At 38.5% G+C, this 18,474-nt stretch overlaps 2 protein-coding genes across 23 annotated transcripts in view; one reads left to right on the forward strand and one right to left on the reverse strand.

Annotated features, from left to right (window-relative positions):
- The window catches only part of LOC122559424 (calcium voltage-gated channel subunit alpha1 C), a 1,175,809-nt gene that overhangs the window by 1,131,097 nt on the left and 26,238 nt on the right, over positions 1–18,474 (reverse strand). The window lies entirely within an intron of this gene.
- The window catches only part of LOC122559590 (mRNA-decapping enzyme 1B), a 115,406-nt gene that overhangs the window by 21,063 nt on the left and 75,869 nt on the right, over positions 1–18,474 (forward strand). For 7 of the 9 annotated variants that reach the window (XM_043709334.2, XM_087997317.1, XM_043709333.2 and 4 more), the window contains one exon: positions 1,397–1,437. The exons of the other annotated variants lie outside the window; for them this stretch is intronic. In XM_043709334.2, the coding sequence (XP_043565269.1) occupies positions 1,397–1,437 (41 nt within the window). The remainder of the gene's footprint in view (positions 1–1,396; positions 1,438–18,474) is intronic. 9 annotated transcript variants of the gene reach the window in all.

Below are 18,474 nucleotides of genomic sequence, written 5' to 3' on the forward strand. Positions count from 1 at the left end.
ATTTCATCTTGGCAATAGCGAATATTTTCCAAATTTCTGCACATTAATTGCCTTGCATGTATGCACATACATAAACCTCCAGTTGTTGAAGAATTACTATAACCTCTCACTGTTATCTTCCCATTCAGTATATCTGATTCAGTTAATGATCTTTAAGTATGTTTCATTCTCAAAGGATTAGTGTGGAGTTCATCAAAATTTTAAGAATAATTTTGGCAATGAATTTGCTTTTTGCCAGGCGTGCACACTTATACTACTCTGAAGGTTCCATGCCTGAAAGATCAATTTGTCTGTTCTCTTCGCAGATATTGTTCCCAGACTTCCTGCAACTGCAGCTTTTAATAAATTACTGTTTCTTCAGTAATTGCTCATATTTGATAGCACCTTATTTTTCCTAAGCTTGTAGTTGAATAAAATGGCCATCTTCATTATAACCTGCTGTTATGTCTTATATGGCTGCATTAATGGAACTGAGAGTGAATGATTTACAACTACTGAGCACCTTTTGTGTATTATTTTCAAGCATAATCTACACTTTGCAAGAGGTAATTCAGTTGGCTTAAATAAAGCAAAGATTGCAGATGCTGAAGATCTAAAATAAAAACAAATTGCTGGAGAAATGTAGCAGCGCTGGCAAAACCTGTGTAAAGAACAATCATGGACTCAATGTTAATTCTGCTTTCTCTTCTTAGATGCTGCCAGACCTGCTGAGTTTCTCCAGCAACGTCTGCTTTTGTTTCGCACTTTAATTGACATTGCACATGCTCAAAATACATATAAAAGCCATTTTTGAAAACTTAACTCAGTTGCAAGCTTTCAAACTTCTTTTTTTCAGTTTTAAGCCAAAGCACAAAGTGAGTCACATTTCATTTATTGGAAAAGATAGAATGATGACTTATTCTCAAGCTGATCTTAAACCTTGAGTGAACTTTGTTCAAAACATACTGTCTTTTGTACTTGTATAATTCTCTGTTAATACTTAAGTTGACAATATGAAATGGGGTTTAGCTTTCTTTTGAATTCAGTTGGTTTGGCTTATTCCTGAAGAAGGGCTTATGCCCGAAACGTCGATTCTCCTGTTCCCTGGATGCTGCCTGACCTGCTGCGCTTTTCCAGCAACACATTTTCAGCTCTGATCTCCAGCATCTGTAGACCTCACTTTCTCCTTATTCCCTAGATAGCCTGATTTTGGTCCAGGTATCTCATGTGAGAGAAATTTAGCACACTAATGCAGAAGCTTTCAGATGACTTGTCAAAATATTGTGCCACATCTTAGTTTTAAATTGTGATTTTTCACAATTTTGTTTACACTGAGTTTCTGCTAATTTCCTGTACCATATGATGCATGACTTTCTTAAATATTAAAGGCTATATGAATTTTCCCTTTTAATCACAGGAGAAGACTGACGTCGAAGGGACCTTATTTGTTTATGCAAGGTATGAACAATTAGGAAATAATTCTATTTACCTGTGATGGTTCATTTTGTTAAATGCACTAAATGACCTTGAATGTCCTCTGTGTTTGTGACAAGAAACTTGCGTAATCTGGTCATGCACCAGTTGCTTTAAGATTACAAAATTTTGTGTGCAAGTATAATATCACCAAATTTCTTGATGTGTTTCAGCCATCTATTTGATTATATTTCCCCTTCTGAAAGTTGCAACTCTACCTTGGTAATAAATTTGCGAGATTTGTATTTCTGTACTGCTTTGAATGATCTCATTGTCCTAGACTTTTTAGATTCAATGAAGTATAGTGAATTGTGAACACTGCTTTACTATAGGAAACATGCTGGGTACTTTTCATACTCTAAGGCCCTTATATGTGACAATGACAAGAATGTTGTTTTAACTAATATTGTTTGAGGGATAAATGTTAGTTAAGTCACTAGACATCATTCTTCTGCTCTTTACTAATGTTTCCAAGAACCTTTTGATGTCCACTTGAGAGTGCAGATGGAACCTTGGTTTCGCATTTTTGTCAACAGTGGTTATCTCTGACTGTGTGGTGTAGTGTACAATGAATATTGCATTTAATTATCAACCTAAATTTGTCATCCAGATGATATGACAAAGAGATGGTGGAAACCAATTGTTTGCGGTTATTGTCTCCATTGAATATTTAGTTTTATACTTAAAAGATTAGCAATAAATTTGAGCTCTGTGAGGCACCCAGAATGGTTACATTTACATATTTCTGGCTGTGCTCACGAAGGAAATTTCATGGCTAGACTACATTTAAAACAAGGTTGTATAAAAGTAGAAAATAAGGAGATTTTGAGTTATACACTTTCCATGTCATGTGCTAAACTGTGGCACAATTTTTCTTTACACCTTTTAATTCTATGAAACAACAAAGTTTTCTAGTCATCACTGACTATCTAATTGCATTTCATTAGTTTATCTTCAAGTTTATTTCCAGCTACTAAAATGCTAAGATCCTAAGGACTTCTGAGTATATTGTGAGATATTATTGAGAACTTTATTTCATTGCATAATCCATTTAAGCTATGGCCTCTGTTTGATGTCTGTCATTGCAGCTATTAATAGATAACTCTATTTACAGTTGTAGCACCTTTTTTCTCTGGTATATGTTCTCTTTCTGACAGTATTATCTGGACACAATATCAATACTTGCACTGTGCTTTCTTATGAACCCACTCTGCTAGTCCATGGGCCTCGTTTTTGGGTCATCATTATGAACCAATATTTCAACTTGCCAGTAGCTATTCATGCATATTTTACAAAGGTTGCAATTCTCTGCTTACCAGATGTCCCTGGAATATATGTTACCTAGGTATCCACTTTAGAGAATTGGCCTTTCGATGTCATACAAATATACAAAATAGGACAAGAAGTGGACTATTCAACCCCTCAAGCCTGCTCTACTATCCAATGTGATCATCAATCTATTCCCAATAGTCTTTGATTTTTTTTTCCCTGCCTATCCACCTTGTCTTAAAAAAATATTCAATGGCCTACCTCTGAGGCAGCATCTACCACACTTTGCTGTTATCTTTACTTTTGTGTTCAATTTCTCTTGCAGTAAGGATAGCATCCCATTTGTCATCTTGATTATAAACTGTACCTGCTTATTAATGTTTGGTGGCCCATGCACCAGAAGACACAAATCTCTCTCTGAACCTTGGAATTCTGCAGTCATTTTCCATTAAAGAATACTCTGCTTTTTTATTCTTCTAGCCAAAGTGAACAACTTTACGTTTTCCCCACATTATATTTGTCTGCCAGGTTTTCTTCTACTCATTCAACCTCTCTTTATCTATCTCTAACTTCTTTGTCGTCTTCACAACATACTTTCCAACTATCTTAGTATCATCTGTGAATTTGGCTACCATGCCTTTGTCATTGATGTAAATTGTAAATGGAAAATTGCGGTACCAGCATAGAACCCTGCAAGATTCCACTCAGCGTATCATGTCAATCTGACAAAAGTTCCATTTATGCATATTTCTCATTTCTGTCACACAGCAATGCTGTGTTAATGCTAAATATATTATCATCTACATTGTGAACTTTTGTTTTTCTTGGTAATTTTTCTTGTGGCATCTCACCAATTTTTTTTTTGTCTTTCAGACATTTAAATATACTCCCTTTATTAACAGTTCCATTAAATAAATCAAATAAGATTTTCCTTGCTAAATTCCTTGCTGACTCTTCTTGATAACCTCGAACCTTTCCAGGTGTGCAGCTACAATTTTTTTTTAATGACTTATTTCAATACTTTCTCCACAACAGATGTCAAGCTAACTGGCCATATGGTTCCCTGTTTTCTACAAATCCCTCTCTTGAATAGAGGGGCTACATTTGCTACTGCATGAACCAATGCAATCTTTCTTGAATCTGGAGAACTTTGGAAAATTAATACCTAAAGCTGCTGCAACCTGAGCCAATTCTTTTAAGACCTTTAGAATAAAATTCATTAGGACCCAGACACTGGTCAACCTGCAACTCTTTCAATTTGTTTTGTATTACTTCCCTCTTAATCTTAATTTCACTAAGTTTCTCTCTCAATTGGCTGGCCAGGGAGGTCAGGGATAGCATAAAAAGCAAAAGAGAAAGCATATAATGTGGTGAAGGGCAGTGAGAAGTTTACAGAGATCAATAGAGGGCAACAGAAAAAGAAATAAGGAGGGAGAAGGTTAAATATGAGGGTAAGCTAGCCAGTAATATAAAGGAAGACTGAGGGTTTCTTTAGATATAAAAGGCAAAAAAAAAGAGGCAAAAATGGACATTGGGCCATTGGAAAATGGTGCTGGAGAGATAGGAGTAGGGAACAAGTAAATGCCTGAGGAACTGAATAACTACTCGTGTCTTCCACTGTGAAGACTGGCATAATTTCCCAAAAATTAGAGAGAGAGAGAGAGAGAGGGCGCAGAGCTGAGTATGGTGGCCATCACAAAGGAGAAGGTGCTAGAAAAACTGAATAGCCTGAAGGTGGATAAATCGCCTTGACTAGGTGGACTACACTCCAACTGAAGATATAGTGGAGGCATGAGTGGTGATCTTTCAAGAATCACTAGAATCAAGGACGTTCCCAGAGGACTGGAAAATCGCTAACATGACACCTCCCTTTAAAAAGGGAGTAAGGCAAAAGATTGAAAATTATAGACGAGTTAGCCTAACTTGGTTGTGGGTAAGATCCTGGAATCCTTTATGAAAGATGAGATTTCTGAATACTTGAAGTGTATGGTAAAAGATGGCAAAATCAGAATGGTTTCATTGAGGGGAGGTCACGCCTGACAAATCTGCTAGAATTTCTTTGAGGAAGTAATGAGCAGATTAGACCAAGGATAGCCAATGAATGTTAGCTACCTGGACTTGGACTTTGACAAGGTGCCATACAGGATGCTTCTGAGTAAGATAAGGGCTCATGGTGTCAGAGGCAAGGGACTAGCATAGATAGAAGCTTGGCTGTGTGGCAGAAAGCAGGCAGTGGGGATAAAAGGGTCATTCTCAGGATGGCAGCCACTGAAAAGTGGTGTTCTGCAAAACTCAGTATTGGGACCATAACTTTTCACTTTGTACATTAACAATCTAGAATGAAGGAACTGAGGGCACGCTGGCTAAGTTTGCAGATGATACAGGTAGATTAGATTAGATTCCCTACACTCTGGAAACAGGCCCTTTGGCTCAACAGGTTCACACTGACCCTCTGAAGAGTAACCCACCCAGACCCATTTCCCCCTGAATAATGCACCTAATGCTATTGGAAATTTAGCATGGCCAATTCACCTGGCCTGCACATCTTTGGACAGTGGGAGGAAATCTGAGCACCCGGAGGAAACCCACGCAGACACTGAGAGAATGTGCAAACTCCACACAGACAGACGCCAGCGTTGGAAATTGAACCTGGGTCCCTGGTGCTGTGAGGCAGCAGTGCTAACCACTGAGCCACCATACCATCCAGACAGGTAGCATTGAGCAGGCTGCAGAAGAATTTGGACAGGCTAGGAGAGTGGGCAAAGAAGTGGCTGATGGAGTCCATTGTGAGAAAGTGTGAGGTCATGCAGTTTGGTAGGAAGAATAGAGACATGGACTATTTTCTAAATGGGGAGAAAATTCAGAATTCTGAAGTGCAAAGAGACTTGGGACTTCTAATCCAGGATTCTCTCAAGGTAAATTCATAGGTTGAGTCAATATTTAGGAATGCAAATGCAATGATAGCATTTATTGAGCAGGGATGTACTTCTGAGGCTCAATAAGGCTCTGGTCAGACCACATTTGGAGTATTGTATGCAGTTTTGGGCCCCATATCTCAGGAAGGATGACATTGCCATAACAGAATCCCCACATCAACATCTTTGATGTTGCCATTGGCCAGAACTACCCGTATAAATACTATGACAATTAAAGCAGGTCAAAGGCTAGGAATCCTGCGGTGAGTAACTTATAACCTGACTTCTCAATGCCTGTCCACCATCTACAAAGCATAAGTCAGGAATGTGATGGAATATTGTTTGAATGAGTGTGACTCCAACAACACTTTGAAGTTTGACACCATCCAGACAAAACAGCCCACTTGATTGGTGCTGCATCCACAAACATCCACTCTTTCCCCCAGTGATGCTCAGTGGCAACCGTGTACTATCTACAAGATGCACTTGAGAATTCACCAAAGGCTGTTAGATAGCATCTTTCAAATCCATGTTAGCTTCAGTCTAGAAGGCAGCAGATATATGGAAGCACCAATAATTGCAAATTCCCCTCCAAGCCACTCATCATCTTGACTTGGAAATACATTGCTGTTTCTTCACTGTAATTGGGTCAAAATTCTAGAATTTCCTCCCTCTCAGCATTGTCGGTTTACATACTGCACACAAACTGCAGTGGTTCAAGATCATATCTCACCATCACTTTCTCAAGGGCTACTAGGGATTGACATCATGAATTAAACCTCTTCTGGAGCAACATGTGACCACTCTTAATAAAGATGTTTTGAACATTCTCTGTACATCTGAGATGATACAGTTTTAATTTTCTGATCAGTTTTTCATGTACATAAAAGCTTGCTAAGTTATTGTAACAATGGTGGAAAATAGTGTTTGCATCTCAGTATACTGAACAAGATGCTGCTATTTAAATACTAAACACTACAGAGCATTATCTTTAATTCAGCAAGACTCATTTATAAAGATGGCTGAAAAATTATATAGAACAACATAATGAGCAACATGTCCTGAAATCTGATTGCCTAATGGGAGTTTGAGAGCTTTAGAGAAGACTATAGTTTACATAGTCTTAGTTTATTATGTATATTGTATAATGGATAAGAAGCTGAAATACTAAGGGTTAGACATGTTCAAATTCATGGGATAGCAAGATTAAGTGAAATAATTTTGCTTATGTTAGGAGTACCAAATATGATCCTAAAAAGACAAATAAAAATGTTGGTCCTACAAATGAAATTCTACCCATTTCAATATCCACAGATAAAATTGCACACCCAGGTGCAAAGTAAAGCATTTGAGATTGCAAATTTATGCTGACTTTACACAGTTCTGTGCTGCATTTTTTGACTTGTTCTCAAGTGGATTTTGTTCAAACTTCTTTCTCGTTGTACGATAACCATCTGTAGAACCGGGAACTTCATACTACAAAAGCAGAAATTGCTGAAGAAATTCAGCAGGTCTGGTAGCATCTATAGAGAGAAAGCAAGGTTAATGTTTTGGGTCTGGTACCCTTCTTCAGAACTTCAGACTTTCTTCATACCATCATGATATCTGTTTGGGTTAGATTTCAACCCAGAACTCTGATGTAAAAGTATACATCCCTATTGGAACATGCTATCCAATTCTCAAAGATTTACCCTAAAACTTAATGAATTGTATGCAATGAATCATTTTTGTTTGATTGGATATTGTGATAAAAGTAACTAAATTCAAGATACATCTATACTCTTGTACAGTATTCTTATTGTTGAGAAGAATAATTGCTTTCAGTTAGGTTATAATGTGATGCCAGTAAGTTTCACAAAGTGGTACCCTACATTTTGCAGTAGTAGCAACTGAGGAACCTAAATATTGGCCATTGTTATACCTCTGAATTTATGGGACTTTCTACACCTGCACCTGCACAACTAGTTGTACAAATCCAGAAGTTGCTCTTGGTGGTAGTGTTTCTCCATACGTTGAGTGGCTGAAGTCTCACAGACTACAATTAATTAGGAAGAGCCAAACTGTCAAAGCATTCTCATTTACACTAATATTATTAAGAGCTGCTGAAAATGCAGGAAATGTTGACCAAGTAGGATAAATCCCCAGGACCTGATCAGGTGTACCCCAGAACTCTCTGGGAAGTTAGGGAAGTGATTGCTGGTCCTCTTGCTGAGATATTTGGATCATCGATAGTCACAGGTGAGGTGCCGGAAGAGTGGAGGTTGGCCAACGTGGTGTCACTATTTAAGAAAGGCGTAAGGAAGAACCAGGGAGCTATAGACCAATGAGACTGACATCCGTGGCCAGCACGTTGTTGGTGGGAATCCTGAGGGATTGGATTTACATGTACTTGGATAGGCGAGGACTGATTAGGAATAGTCAGCATGGTTTTATGTGTGGGAAATTATGTCTCACTAACTTGATTTGAGTTTTTTGAAGAAGTAATGAAGACAATTGAGGGCAGAGAGATGGATGTGATCTGTATGGTGATTGACAAGGTTCCTCACAGGGAATTGGTTAGCAAGGTTAAATCACTTTGGATACAGGGAGAACTAGTCATTTTGGATACAGAATTGACTCAAAGGTAGAGGACAGAGGGTGGTGGTGGAGGGTTGCGTTTCAGACTGGAGGCCTGTGACCAGAGGCATGCCACAAGGACTGATGCCTTTCGTCATTTTTATAAATTATTTGGATGTGAACAGAGGAGGTATCATTAGTAAGTTTACAGATGACGCGCAAATTGGAGGTGTAGTGTAACCCCGAAGAAGATTACCTCAGAGTACAACAGGATCTTGATCAGATGGGCCAATGGAGTGAGGAGTGCGAGAGGGAGTTTAATTTAGGTAAATGTGAGGTGCTGCATTTTGAAAAGACAAATCAGGGCAGGACTTGTACACGTCATGGTAAAGTCCCAGCAAGTGTTGCTGAACAAAGAGACCTTGGAGTGCAGGTTCATAGCTCCTTCAAAGTGGAGCTGCAGGTAGATAGGATAGTGAAGAAGGCGTTTGGTATGCTTTCCTTTGTTGGTACGAGATTGAGTATAGGAGCTGGGAGGTCATGTTACATCTGTACAGGATATTGGTTAGGCCACTTTTGGAATATTGAGTGCGATTCTGGCATCCTTCCTATTCTTGAAAGGGTTCAGAAAAGAATTACAAGGATTTTGCCAGGGTTGGAGAATTTAAGTAGCTGGCTTAAACTCCACTATTGACACTCGCTGAATGTAACAGTCACCCAGTCAATATGTATGTTGCCTTATCTGGATGCTCCTTCCTGTAAAATGACTATGTAATTCATTAAGAAACTGCTGTTCGAGAGAGAAGACTGGGAACCCGTGTCCCTGTACACATGGGCGATTGTTCTCTCTCTCTCTTCCTTCAGGGCCTGGAATAAAGATGATGGAGGTAGAACTATACTGTGTCTCTGAGCTGGGGGGAGTGGGACGACAATTTTGGTGTAGTCAGCAGGATCCAAACAAATAGTTACAATTGGGTGATATCAGCGCCAGCACGGAACATCGGTGTCTCAAGAAGGATGGGCCCACAAGATAAGATTTTAGACCTTGGTCCCTCTTGATATTCCTGTGTGCCAGAAACGGTCCCCTCTCTCTGTTGTATGGACTCCTCGAATGGTAATTAGTGCAGTTGAGAGACAGTTTCACAAGTGTGCTGGCAGGCAGAGGTGAGAGTCCTTTGTGGGGTACTGGGGTTCGAGTCCAGTAGCAAATTTTAACTATGTGCTAATCCTCAAGGACTTCTCTGACCTTGGAAGCTTCTATTTTATTTTATCTCATGTCAATTAGATAATTCCAAGATTTCTAATATCAAAAATCTTTTTTAATATTTCAACTTCAGATGTGTCTGTCCATTTTCTTGGTACATTAAAATTTCTAAACCAGGAATAATCAGTGAGTTTTACTTCAGGTTTGCTGTCCATACTTCGAGACTGGCTGCTTGTCCTGCTTCAAAACATAATTGTTGCTGAATGCCTGGAAACCACCTGGATGTGTCACCAATTTCAAATGAATGTCAAAGAAGGTGAAATCCATGGCACAGAGATTTCTTGGTCTTTGTTGGAAGCATTCTTTTGAGGTCAGCAGTGAGCACTATCCCATTGCTGACTGCAAAGTCCTGGCCTTCTCTGTATCTGTTGAAGTTGTGAAAAATGTATTTTTTTTTTAAAATGTGCAATAAGTACCTGAAGAAGGACGTGAGATTATTATCTCTTCAGGGTGTGAAGGGATATGGGGGTAAAACAAGTCAGTCCTGTCTTGCACCTTAACTATGTCAACATTCCATAAAATTCACAACCAGAAAATCTTGCACGAATCTGTGATTAAAGGTGTATTTACACTACAGTAGCAATGTCAGTTAGTTTCATGCTTAAATTAACGTTTTGCTGTTTAAATCTTGGTCCGGAATTTGAACCTTATCAAAGTACCTGGATCAGGACATCTCGCTGTGCTACATCACAGAGTCAGTTTTGGTTCTGATTTCAGATTTTTATTTGTAAAATGTTAAGAATACCATAATAAATGCACCATGGGAGATTTTTCTAAATTTTAGAAAAAGCATGGTTATGATATGTCTCTGATGGAACTACAGATAGGCAGTGGAGGGCAAACTCTGTTATCTATGATTGAGGTATAAATTGGTAGAATAATCAAAGCACAAGTGATACAGTGGCTGTGTAGGATTCCTGGTCCACTTTTAATTACAATTAAAATTCTGCGTATGATTAATGAATGCATAGGAATGTTAGAAGTTGTAATAAAGGTTTAGGTTAACTTGTGAAACACAACACAAGTTCTACCATCATGTGAACTTCATATTAGAGCCGTGAACATAGTCAAATGCTTTGTTGCAGCACATGCGCATGCAGATTAGGAATAAAATATGAGCCCAAGAAAAATGTACAAATGTTGATCAATCCCTGAGTAGTTTGTGAAGTGTAGATGATAGAACATTGCAGCTGTTACAGTGGATATTGCTGGTAGGTTTGATGTTAGTAGTTGAACTGTCAGTTTTGAGATTCTTGGCTTCGCAGGTTGTTTGCAATTTATTTTGTCCTTGTTCCTTTTGATAGTAGTTGGTGAGTGTCTCAGTGAGAGGATATTTTTTTCCCCTTGGTTCACTTGCAGAGCAGAGATGTTTATTGGCTGTTCTCAAAGTTGTGATCTTCAACCTCATTAAGACATCAGGACACCACTACATTCCAACAGGTTTAAAACATATCTATGGGAATTGGCCCAGGTTGTTGAGTAGTCAACCTCTCATTATCACTTCCATTTTTAACCTTTCCATTTTCCTGATTCTGCACAGGTTCGACATTTCTGAATTCTTCATTAAAACAAAAGTTGTAATGACATTTTTTTAAAAATATTGACCTTTAATACAAAAGGAAAATTCTGGAAACACTGGAAATTTAACACTGAAACAGAAAATGCTGAAAACACTCAGCAGGTCAGGCAGCATCTGTAGAGAGAAACAGATTTAATGTTTCAGATTGAAGTCTTTATTCTGATTTAAAGGTTTTTTCCATATTTACATTCTATTTTTCACACTAGATCAGAGTGACAGCTGGTATGGATCTTTCTTCTGAACTATCCATTCGTCTAACTTCTGTTTCCTAGGTTATAAAAGCCAAGCTGAATTTACACTTCAGCATTCACCTCATTGGGTAGCTTGGAAATCACTTATTGTAACACATGTGACCTAATTTGTTAGAAATGTTGTTTTGTCTAATACTGACAGTCGTTTCTGACCTTTCACCTTCACAGAACTAAATCCAAAAAGACATTTATTCTACTTTCGAACATACTTTCCCAATGTTAATGCTATATTATGAAACAAAGTTTTTGGAATTTTCTACCTAGAGAATTGCGGATCTTTTATCTTCAATTATGTTCAAGATATAGATCGATGGATCTTTAGGGAAAAAACAAAATTAAGGGATATTTGGATAACATGGGAAGGAGGATTTGAAGTAGAGAATCATCCATCATTTTGCTGAACTTCTTACATTCTCAAAGATCAGTTAGCAAATGACAGAACTGAAACTAATCTTTTATGCCATTTTATAGTTACTCATAGAGCTCAATTGATAAGTGAACACCACCAATCTCTTAAACATTGTTGCATGCAGAGCCTATTTATAAGGATTCAGGTGACTAGCGACTTAATGTCTACTGCTGGAGACATTTAAACACAACTAGATAGACTATTGGTCTACAAGAAAATCAAAGGTTATGGAGGGTAGGCAGGAATTAAAACTGAAACGCGATTGGCCACTTTCTTTTTCAATTGCAGAAGTAGCCTGGATAGACCAAATTTTCTACTGCACATGTACCCTCCAAGCTGCATGGCTGAACATGCGGTTCTTCAAGAATCTGCCATACATTGCATACCTTTCAGCCTCTGCTGGTCATTTTACCCAACTAGTTTCCTGCTTTTAGCCTCTTTTTAAAAAAATTTTTATGATAATTTTAACTTGCTGCAAATTTCACATCAAATTTGCCATAGAATGTTAAGCCTAATAATAAGGGGGGTTGATGGCCTCGTGGTATTATCAGTAGACTATTTAATCTAGAAATTCAGCTAATGTCCTGAAGACAAGGTTTGAATCCCACCATGGCAGATGATGGAGTTTGAATTTAATTTTTTAAAACTTAAGAATCTGCTAATGTCCATGAAACTATTGCCGATTATCAGAAAAAAAATCTGGCTCACTAATGTCCTTCAGGGAAGGAAATCTGCCATTCTTATCTGGACTTGCCTACATGTGATTCCAGACCCACCACCTTGTGGTTGACTCACAACTATCCTTTGAAATGGCCAGTCAGGCATTCGGTTCATGGACACCACGGGAAATGCAATAAATGCTGGCCAACTAGTGGCGCCCATGACCCACAAATAAATTAGAAAAAACATTATTTTAAGCAATATGATAATTAATATTGTGGCAGCTGAGCTGTGGTTGGCAAGTAATCAGTTAAGCCTGTAGAATCTCACTGATTCAGTTGGCAGATTGTTTAAGATTTGACAAAATGTCACTTAAAATTTGACTTTTTTTCTATAAATGTCATGTTTCTATTCTCCTAGCACATTCTGTTTCTTTCTTGTTCCTTAGATTTATTTGGCAAACAGCTACAATCTTGATTTCACTGACATCCTAGATGTCCAGTTATCCTTGCCATACTGTTACTAGTTTGCACTTTCAGCAAACGATGATGCAACATGTTTGTCAGCTGGAGGATACAGGGATTAAAATAAGCATTGAAGAGCTGTGAGAAACACTGCTGTAGGCATAATGGGCCAATTTGTTAAATCATCTTATGCAAGTTTAGAAAAATATATATTTTTCAGTATTTAAATTGTGATCTATATGATAGCAATTTTTTACAGACTACGTGCCTGTACACACACATGCATGCATACAGAAGCACACAGTCAAGAGTGAAATAGAATGTTGTTTATTGCCAGGAAAATAATTTTGAACCTGGTACTGTGTGAGAAAAGATGTATTGTACAGGTCATTCTGTTATAATGTTTTGTTAAATGAATTCACTATAATGCGATTGATTAATTGGGGACACTGTTTCTAAAGCATGAACTGTTAAAATGTGTGTTGGCTGTAACGTAATTACATTGCCAACACTTTCAGTGCTGTTTCTAAGGTGTGATTTTTCTATAATGTGTAGTTGCACAAGAACACAACCATCACATTACAGAAGAATGACTTGTATGTTGTCATTTGGGAATTTGGAATTTTAAAATAGGCAGTTTTGTGGCTTCAATTCTGAGAAGATAACTATTTTGCTAGGAAGCCATTTTGGAATAATGACCTACAGAAATAATTTCCAAAATTGTATGTGTTCCTGTCAAGTGCCTCACAGAACTTTGATCCAAATAAATGAATTTTATACTACAGATATTGCCATATGACAGGAAAAATGTATATTAGGGGCTATAGTTCAGATTTGACTTCAGTTCAGAAGAATCACGAATTCAGAACAGAACTTTTACCCCAGCATGGATGTTATTCCGTGAATTATGTAGTAAACTTTAGACAGGTGGATAAATAAGTTTTTTTTTTAATATGTTCAAGAGATACTATGATAGTCTGATAGAAATGTATTCATAGTTGCAAAGGGTGTAGAAATTGAACTGAAAGTATCAAAACAGTTGAAGAGAGAATCAAATAAAAAATTTAAACGATAACCCTCCAGTAATCGGCTTTCATAATAAAGTTTATTAAAATTTTAGAACATTATGCTATCTCCTCTGAAACAATGAAACTGACTTAAAAAGTTATAAAAGACTCCCAAGTTGGTTGGTGTGATTACACCAACAAAATCATATTTGGTTAAAAGTGGTGCTAATGTGTTACCCATAAAACAATGCCCTGCCAGACTCAATTGGGATATCCTCCTCTAATGGAAGAGATTAAGTTCATGATGGACACTATTGTTACTGAACGTAGTAGCTCAAGCTCACCTATTGTGATGATGCTGAGACTGCATGTTTCAAAAGGAATGGATAACTGCCAATTCAATACGATAACAAGAACCAATTAATATCTCGTTCCATGATTGGAAAGTTAAATTAAGAGTAGTTGGCAAGCAAGATTTGTCACGTATGTGGAATACTTAAAGATATTGGCAAATTCCATTGACTGCTAAAGCCAAATATTTTTTGTAATGCTGCTTGAAATGAAATGTGCATCAGTGACATTTAACAATTAATCAATAAAGTTGATGAAGGATTATGGAACAGTGTAGATGATTTGGTTGGATTCGGCTAAAACTGGCAAGGGTGTTTATACTAATTCAGCAAACTGATGAGATAAAAGGAGCCAATTTGATCAAAAATCTAACTAAAAGTGAATTTGCTAAAGCAGACGCGGCTTCTTTTTTGTGCCACCTAGGGGCCCAAAGATACATCCAGAGAAGGAAAAAGGAAGGGTTTTCTTGTATTTTCTTATGCTTAAGCCAAAATACAAAATTCTGCATGAGTAGATTTTACTGGGATTTTGTTTTGAATATTAATGAAATACGACAATTTAGGTGGAGACATTAATTTGAATGCTGTGTGGACAACTGCACTGGTTTTAGCAGCATCAAGTTATAAGAAACCGTTGAAATTTGTTACTGATGTCAGTGACATACCTATGGGTGCCATTTCACAACAATAAGTTGAGATGCAGATCAAGTGACCAGTAAGTTAGGTTTTTTTTGAAAAACTAAATGCGTCAGTAGAAGTATACAGTGTTGGAGAAAAAGGCACTAAGTTGTCAGAACTGAAAAGAGATTTAGGCCATTAGAATTGAAACAAAGGTTCATGTGTCAATTGTTCTACTATCCTAATCCCTCATCAAGATGAACTTACCTATTCAATGTTTTGCAAACATAAAATCTCAATCAAGAGATTTCAGATTGTTAAAGGAACTTGGTAAGCTTTACCAGCAATGTACTGGACCATGTAAATACATTTTGTTTGGCTTCCATCATCCTGCCTGAAAAGAATCGTGCGGCATGGTGACTCAGTGGTTATACTGCTGCCTCACAGCACCAGGGACCCGGGTTCAGTTCCCACCTTGGGCGACTGTGCAAACTCCACACAGACATTCTTCCCGTGTATGCGCGAGTTTCCTCCGGCTCAGTGGGGGGAATGAATTTACAGATGGTGGCCAGGGGTGGGGAGGGAGGGAGCTGGTCAGTGAATGTGCAGAGCAAGGCCAGGGATCATTGGTGGATGGAGCCAGTTTGCAGGGTGAGGCTGGTAAAAGTGGACATCTTCCAGGTGAGCTCAGAATGGGAAAGGAAATTGGGAGAAGCCAGTGGGTGCAAAGTGGAAAGGGAGGGAAACCTGGCAACAAACAAATACCTAACTTGGATCCAGGAAAACTTAAAGTCACATGTAATGAATTCCTTGCAAATTACTGTGTTTGTTTTAATGAACTGTGTGTCAGTTACTGTTGCTATGTTAGGGCTTTTGTCTTGGGCCAATTTAAATACTGTGATACTTTTGAAATTTAAGCTTCCCTTGCGTGACGTGGCATTAAGTTTAATGGAGAGTTGATTTGATGAATTTTTCTAATTCTGCTGCTATGTTTGCAAAGACCCTATAGGTCAACAGACATACAGACACGATGACTGCATCTCACAAATAAAGGAGTTAGTGACAATGAAATAGTAGCCACAATAATCAAAACATTTCTTTGAGAAATCTTGAGAGTCCTCAGGGAAAAAAAGTGTTTCAGCATTTAAAGGGCATCTGGATGGGTATATGAATAGGAAGGGTTTGGAGGGATATGGGCCGGTTGCTGGCAGGTGGGACGAGATTGGGTTGGGATATCTGGTCGGTATGGACGAGTTGGACCGAGAGTGTATTTCCGTGCTGCATATCTCTATGACTCGTGTAAGTGTGCAGGACAACATATCTGGAACCGCACCAGGCTGACCTAAGAATGAGGTGTTACTTGTGTGCCAAGTAGCATAAGCAGACAAGTGATAGGGTGAAGTGATTCCATAACCAACAGATCAAATCTAAACTCTGAAACCCAGCCATATTCAGATTATTAATGAGGTGGACATCTAAACAATGTACTGGCTTTATAAATGTCCCCATTCTCAAGGGTGGAGGAGCCTAGCACAACAGTTCGAAAAGGAGAAGGCTTGAGCATTTGTAACAATCTTCAGCCAGAAGTGCTTGATGCATTAGCATCACAGATGCCAGTCTTTAGCCAATTTGATTCACTTCACATGATATCCAGATATGTATAAAAAGGTACCAATACTGCAAAGGATTGACTCCTGACAACATTATGTCAAAAGTACTTAGACTTGTGCTCCAGAAATTATTACACCTTTGCAAAGCTGTTCTATGGCAGCTATAATACCAGCATCAACACAACAAAGTGGAAATAGCACAAGTATGTCACGTACACAAAAAGTAGAACAAATGTAACTAGGCTGATTACCATTCAGTATACTCTCAGTAAATCAGTGAAGTGTACAAGGTGTCATCAACAGCACTATCAAGAGCATTTAATAAGTGAGCAGGTTATTGCTTCTGTTCAGTCTGGGTTCCACCAGAGCCACTTAGTTTGTGATTTCATGACAGTCTTGAATCACAAAGACAAAACAGGTGAACTCCAGAGGCATGTGAATGGCCTTGAAATCAATGATACAATGTGCCATCAAGGAGGCCGAGCAAAATGAGTATCAATGGAAATCAAGGGGAAAACTCTATTGGTTAGATTGTGGTTGTTGACCATCAGTCATCTCATCTCCAGGACATCTCTGCAGGAATTGCTCAGGGTAGTTTCTCAGGTCTAACCACCTGCAGCAGCTTCATCAATGACCTTCTCTCCATCTCAAGGTCAGAAGTGAGGATGTGCATTGATAATTACACTATGTTCAGCACCATTCGTAACTCATCAGATACTGAAACTTGTCAGATTAATTTACAAATACAGGACCTGGACAATATCTAGGATTGGGCTGAAAAATGGGAAGAAAAAGTTACATCAAGGTGCCTGGTAATAACCATCCCCAACAAGCAAGTATCTAACCATTGCCCCAAGACATTCAATGCCATTTCCATCACAGAATCCCCATAATCAACACCCTGGCATTACCATTTACCTCAAACTTGAAATGAACTAACTGTGGTCATAAGAGCAGGTGAGAGGCTAAGAATGTTACAGCAAGTTACTCGACTTCTGACTCCCCCAGAGCTTGTTCACAAGGCATGACTCGAGAGTGATAGAAAACTCTCCACCTGCCTGGATTGCTGCAACTCCAACAACTGTCATGAAGCTTGACACCACTGAGGACATAGCAACATGTGTGACTGGCACCATTTCCACAAACACTGACTTTCTCTATTACTGACTGTGTAGCAGCACTACAACAGCATTGTCCCAGCTAAAGATGCATGGCAGAAATTCACCAAGTTGCCCTAAGCTGTACTTTCCAAACCAACTACAATTACCATATGGAAGACCAAAAGGGAAAGGTACATGAGAACACCACTCCCAGCAAGCTTCTCTTCTGAGCACTCACCATATATAATGGGTTTTTTCCCCCCCGGTCTTGTTGGTTCAAAGCTCCAAAATCCCTTGCAAACAGCATTATGGATTCAACTGCACCTACACCAAATGTACTGCATCAGTTCAAGGAAATAGCTCACCACCACCTTCCCAGGGCAGCTAGGGATTATTGCTGGCCCAGCCAACAGCACTCACATCCCAGAAATGACTTGAAATATTGTAGAGATTTTATGATACAGTATTCAATATCATACTACAACTTAGAACTGATTTTTACAATAAATATATCTTTAAAATTGTCATCTCAATTATATTTTGATCTCACATCTGGATATAACAATACGGTATCCAGGATTTTTAAGTTAGAATTCTCAGTTATGATATTTGTAAACTGAACAAAGTTGTTTCTGCAATAAATGACTTTTAGATATATATCACCCAGAGATAAAAAATTTTCTAGTGTGAAACATCGTTTTATATTAGATTAGATTCCTTATAGTATGGAAACGTGCTCTTCGGCGCAATAAGTCCACACTGACCCTCCAAAGAGTAACCCACCCAGACCTATATTTACTCTACCCTACCCTATATTCCCCTACTCTATATTTACTCCTGACTTGGCAATTTAGCATGGCCAGTTCACCTGACCAGCACATCTTTGGGTTGTGGGAGGAAACCTACACACAGTTGCCCGAGGCGGGAATTGAACCCGGGTCCCTGGCTCTGTGAGGCAGCAGTGCTAACC

Source organism: Chiloscyllium plagiosum, unplaced genomic scaffold, assembly GCF_037043375.1.
Source record: "Chiloscyllium plagiosum isolate Xiang-an unplaced genomic scaffold, Cpla_swu_hap1 HiC_scaffold_19, whole genome shotgun sequence".
NCBI lineage: Eukaryota > Metazoa > Chordata > Chondrichthyes > Orectolobiformes > Hemiscylliidae > Chiloscyllium > Chiloscyllium plagiosum.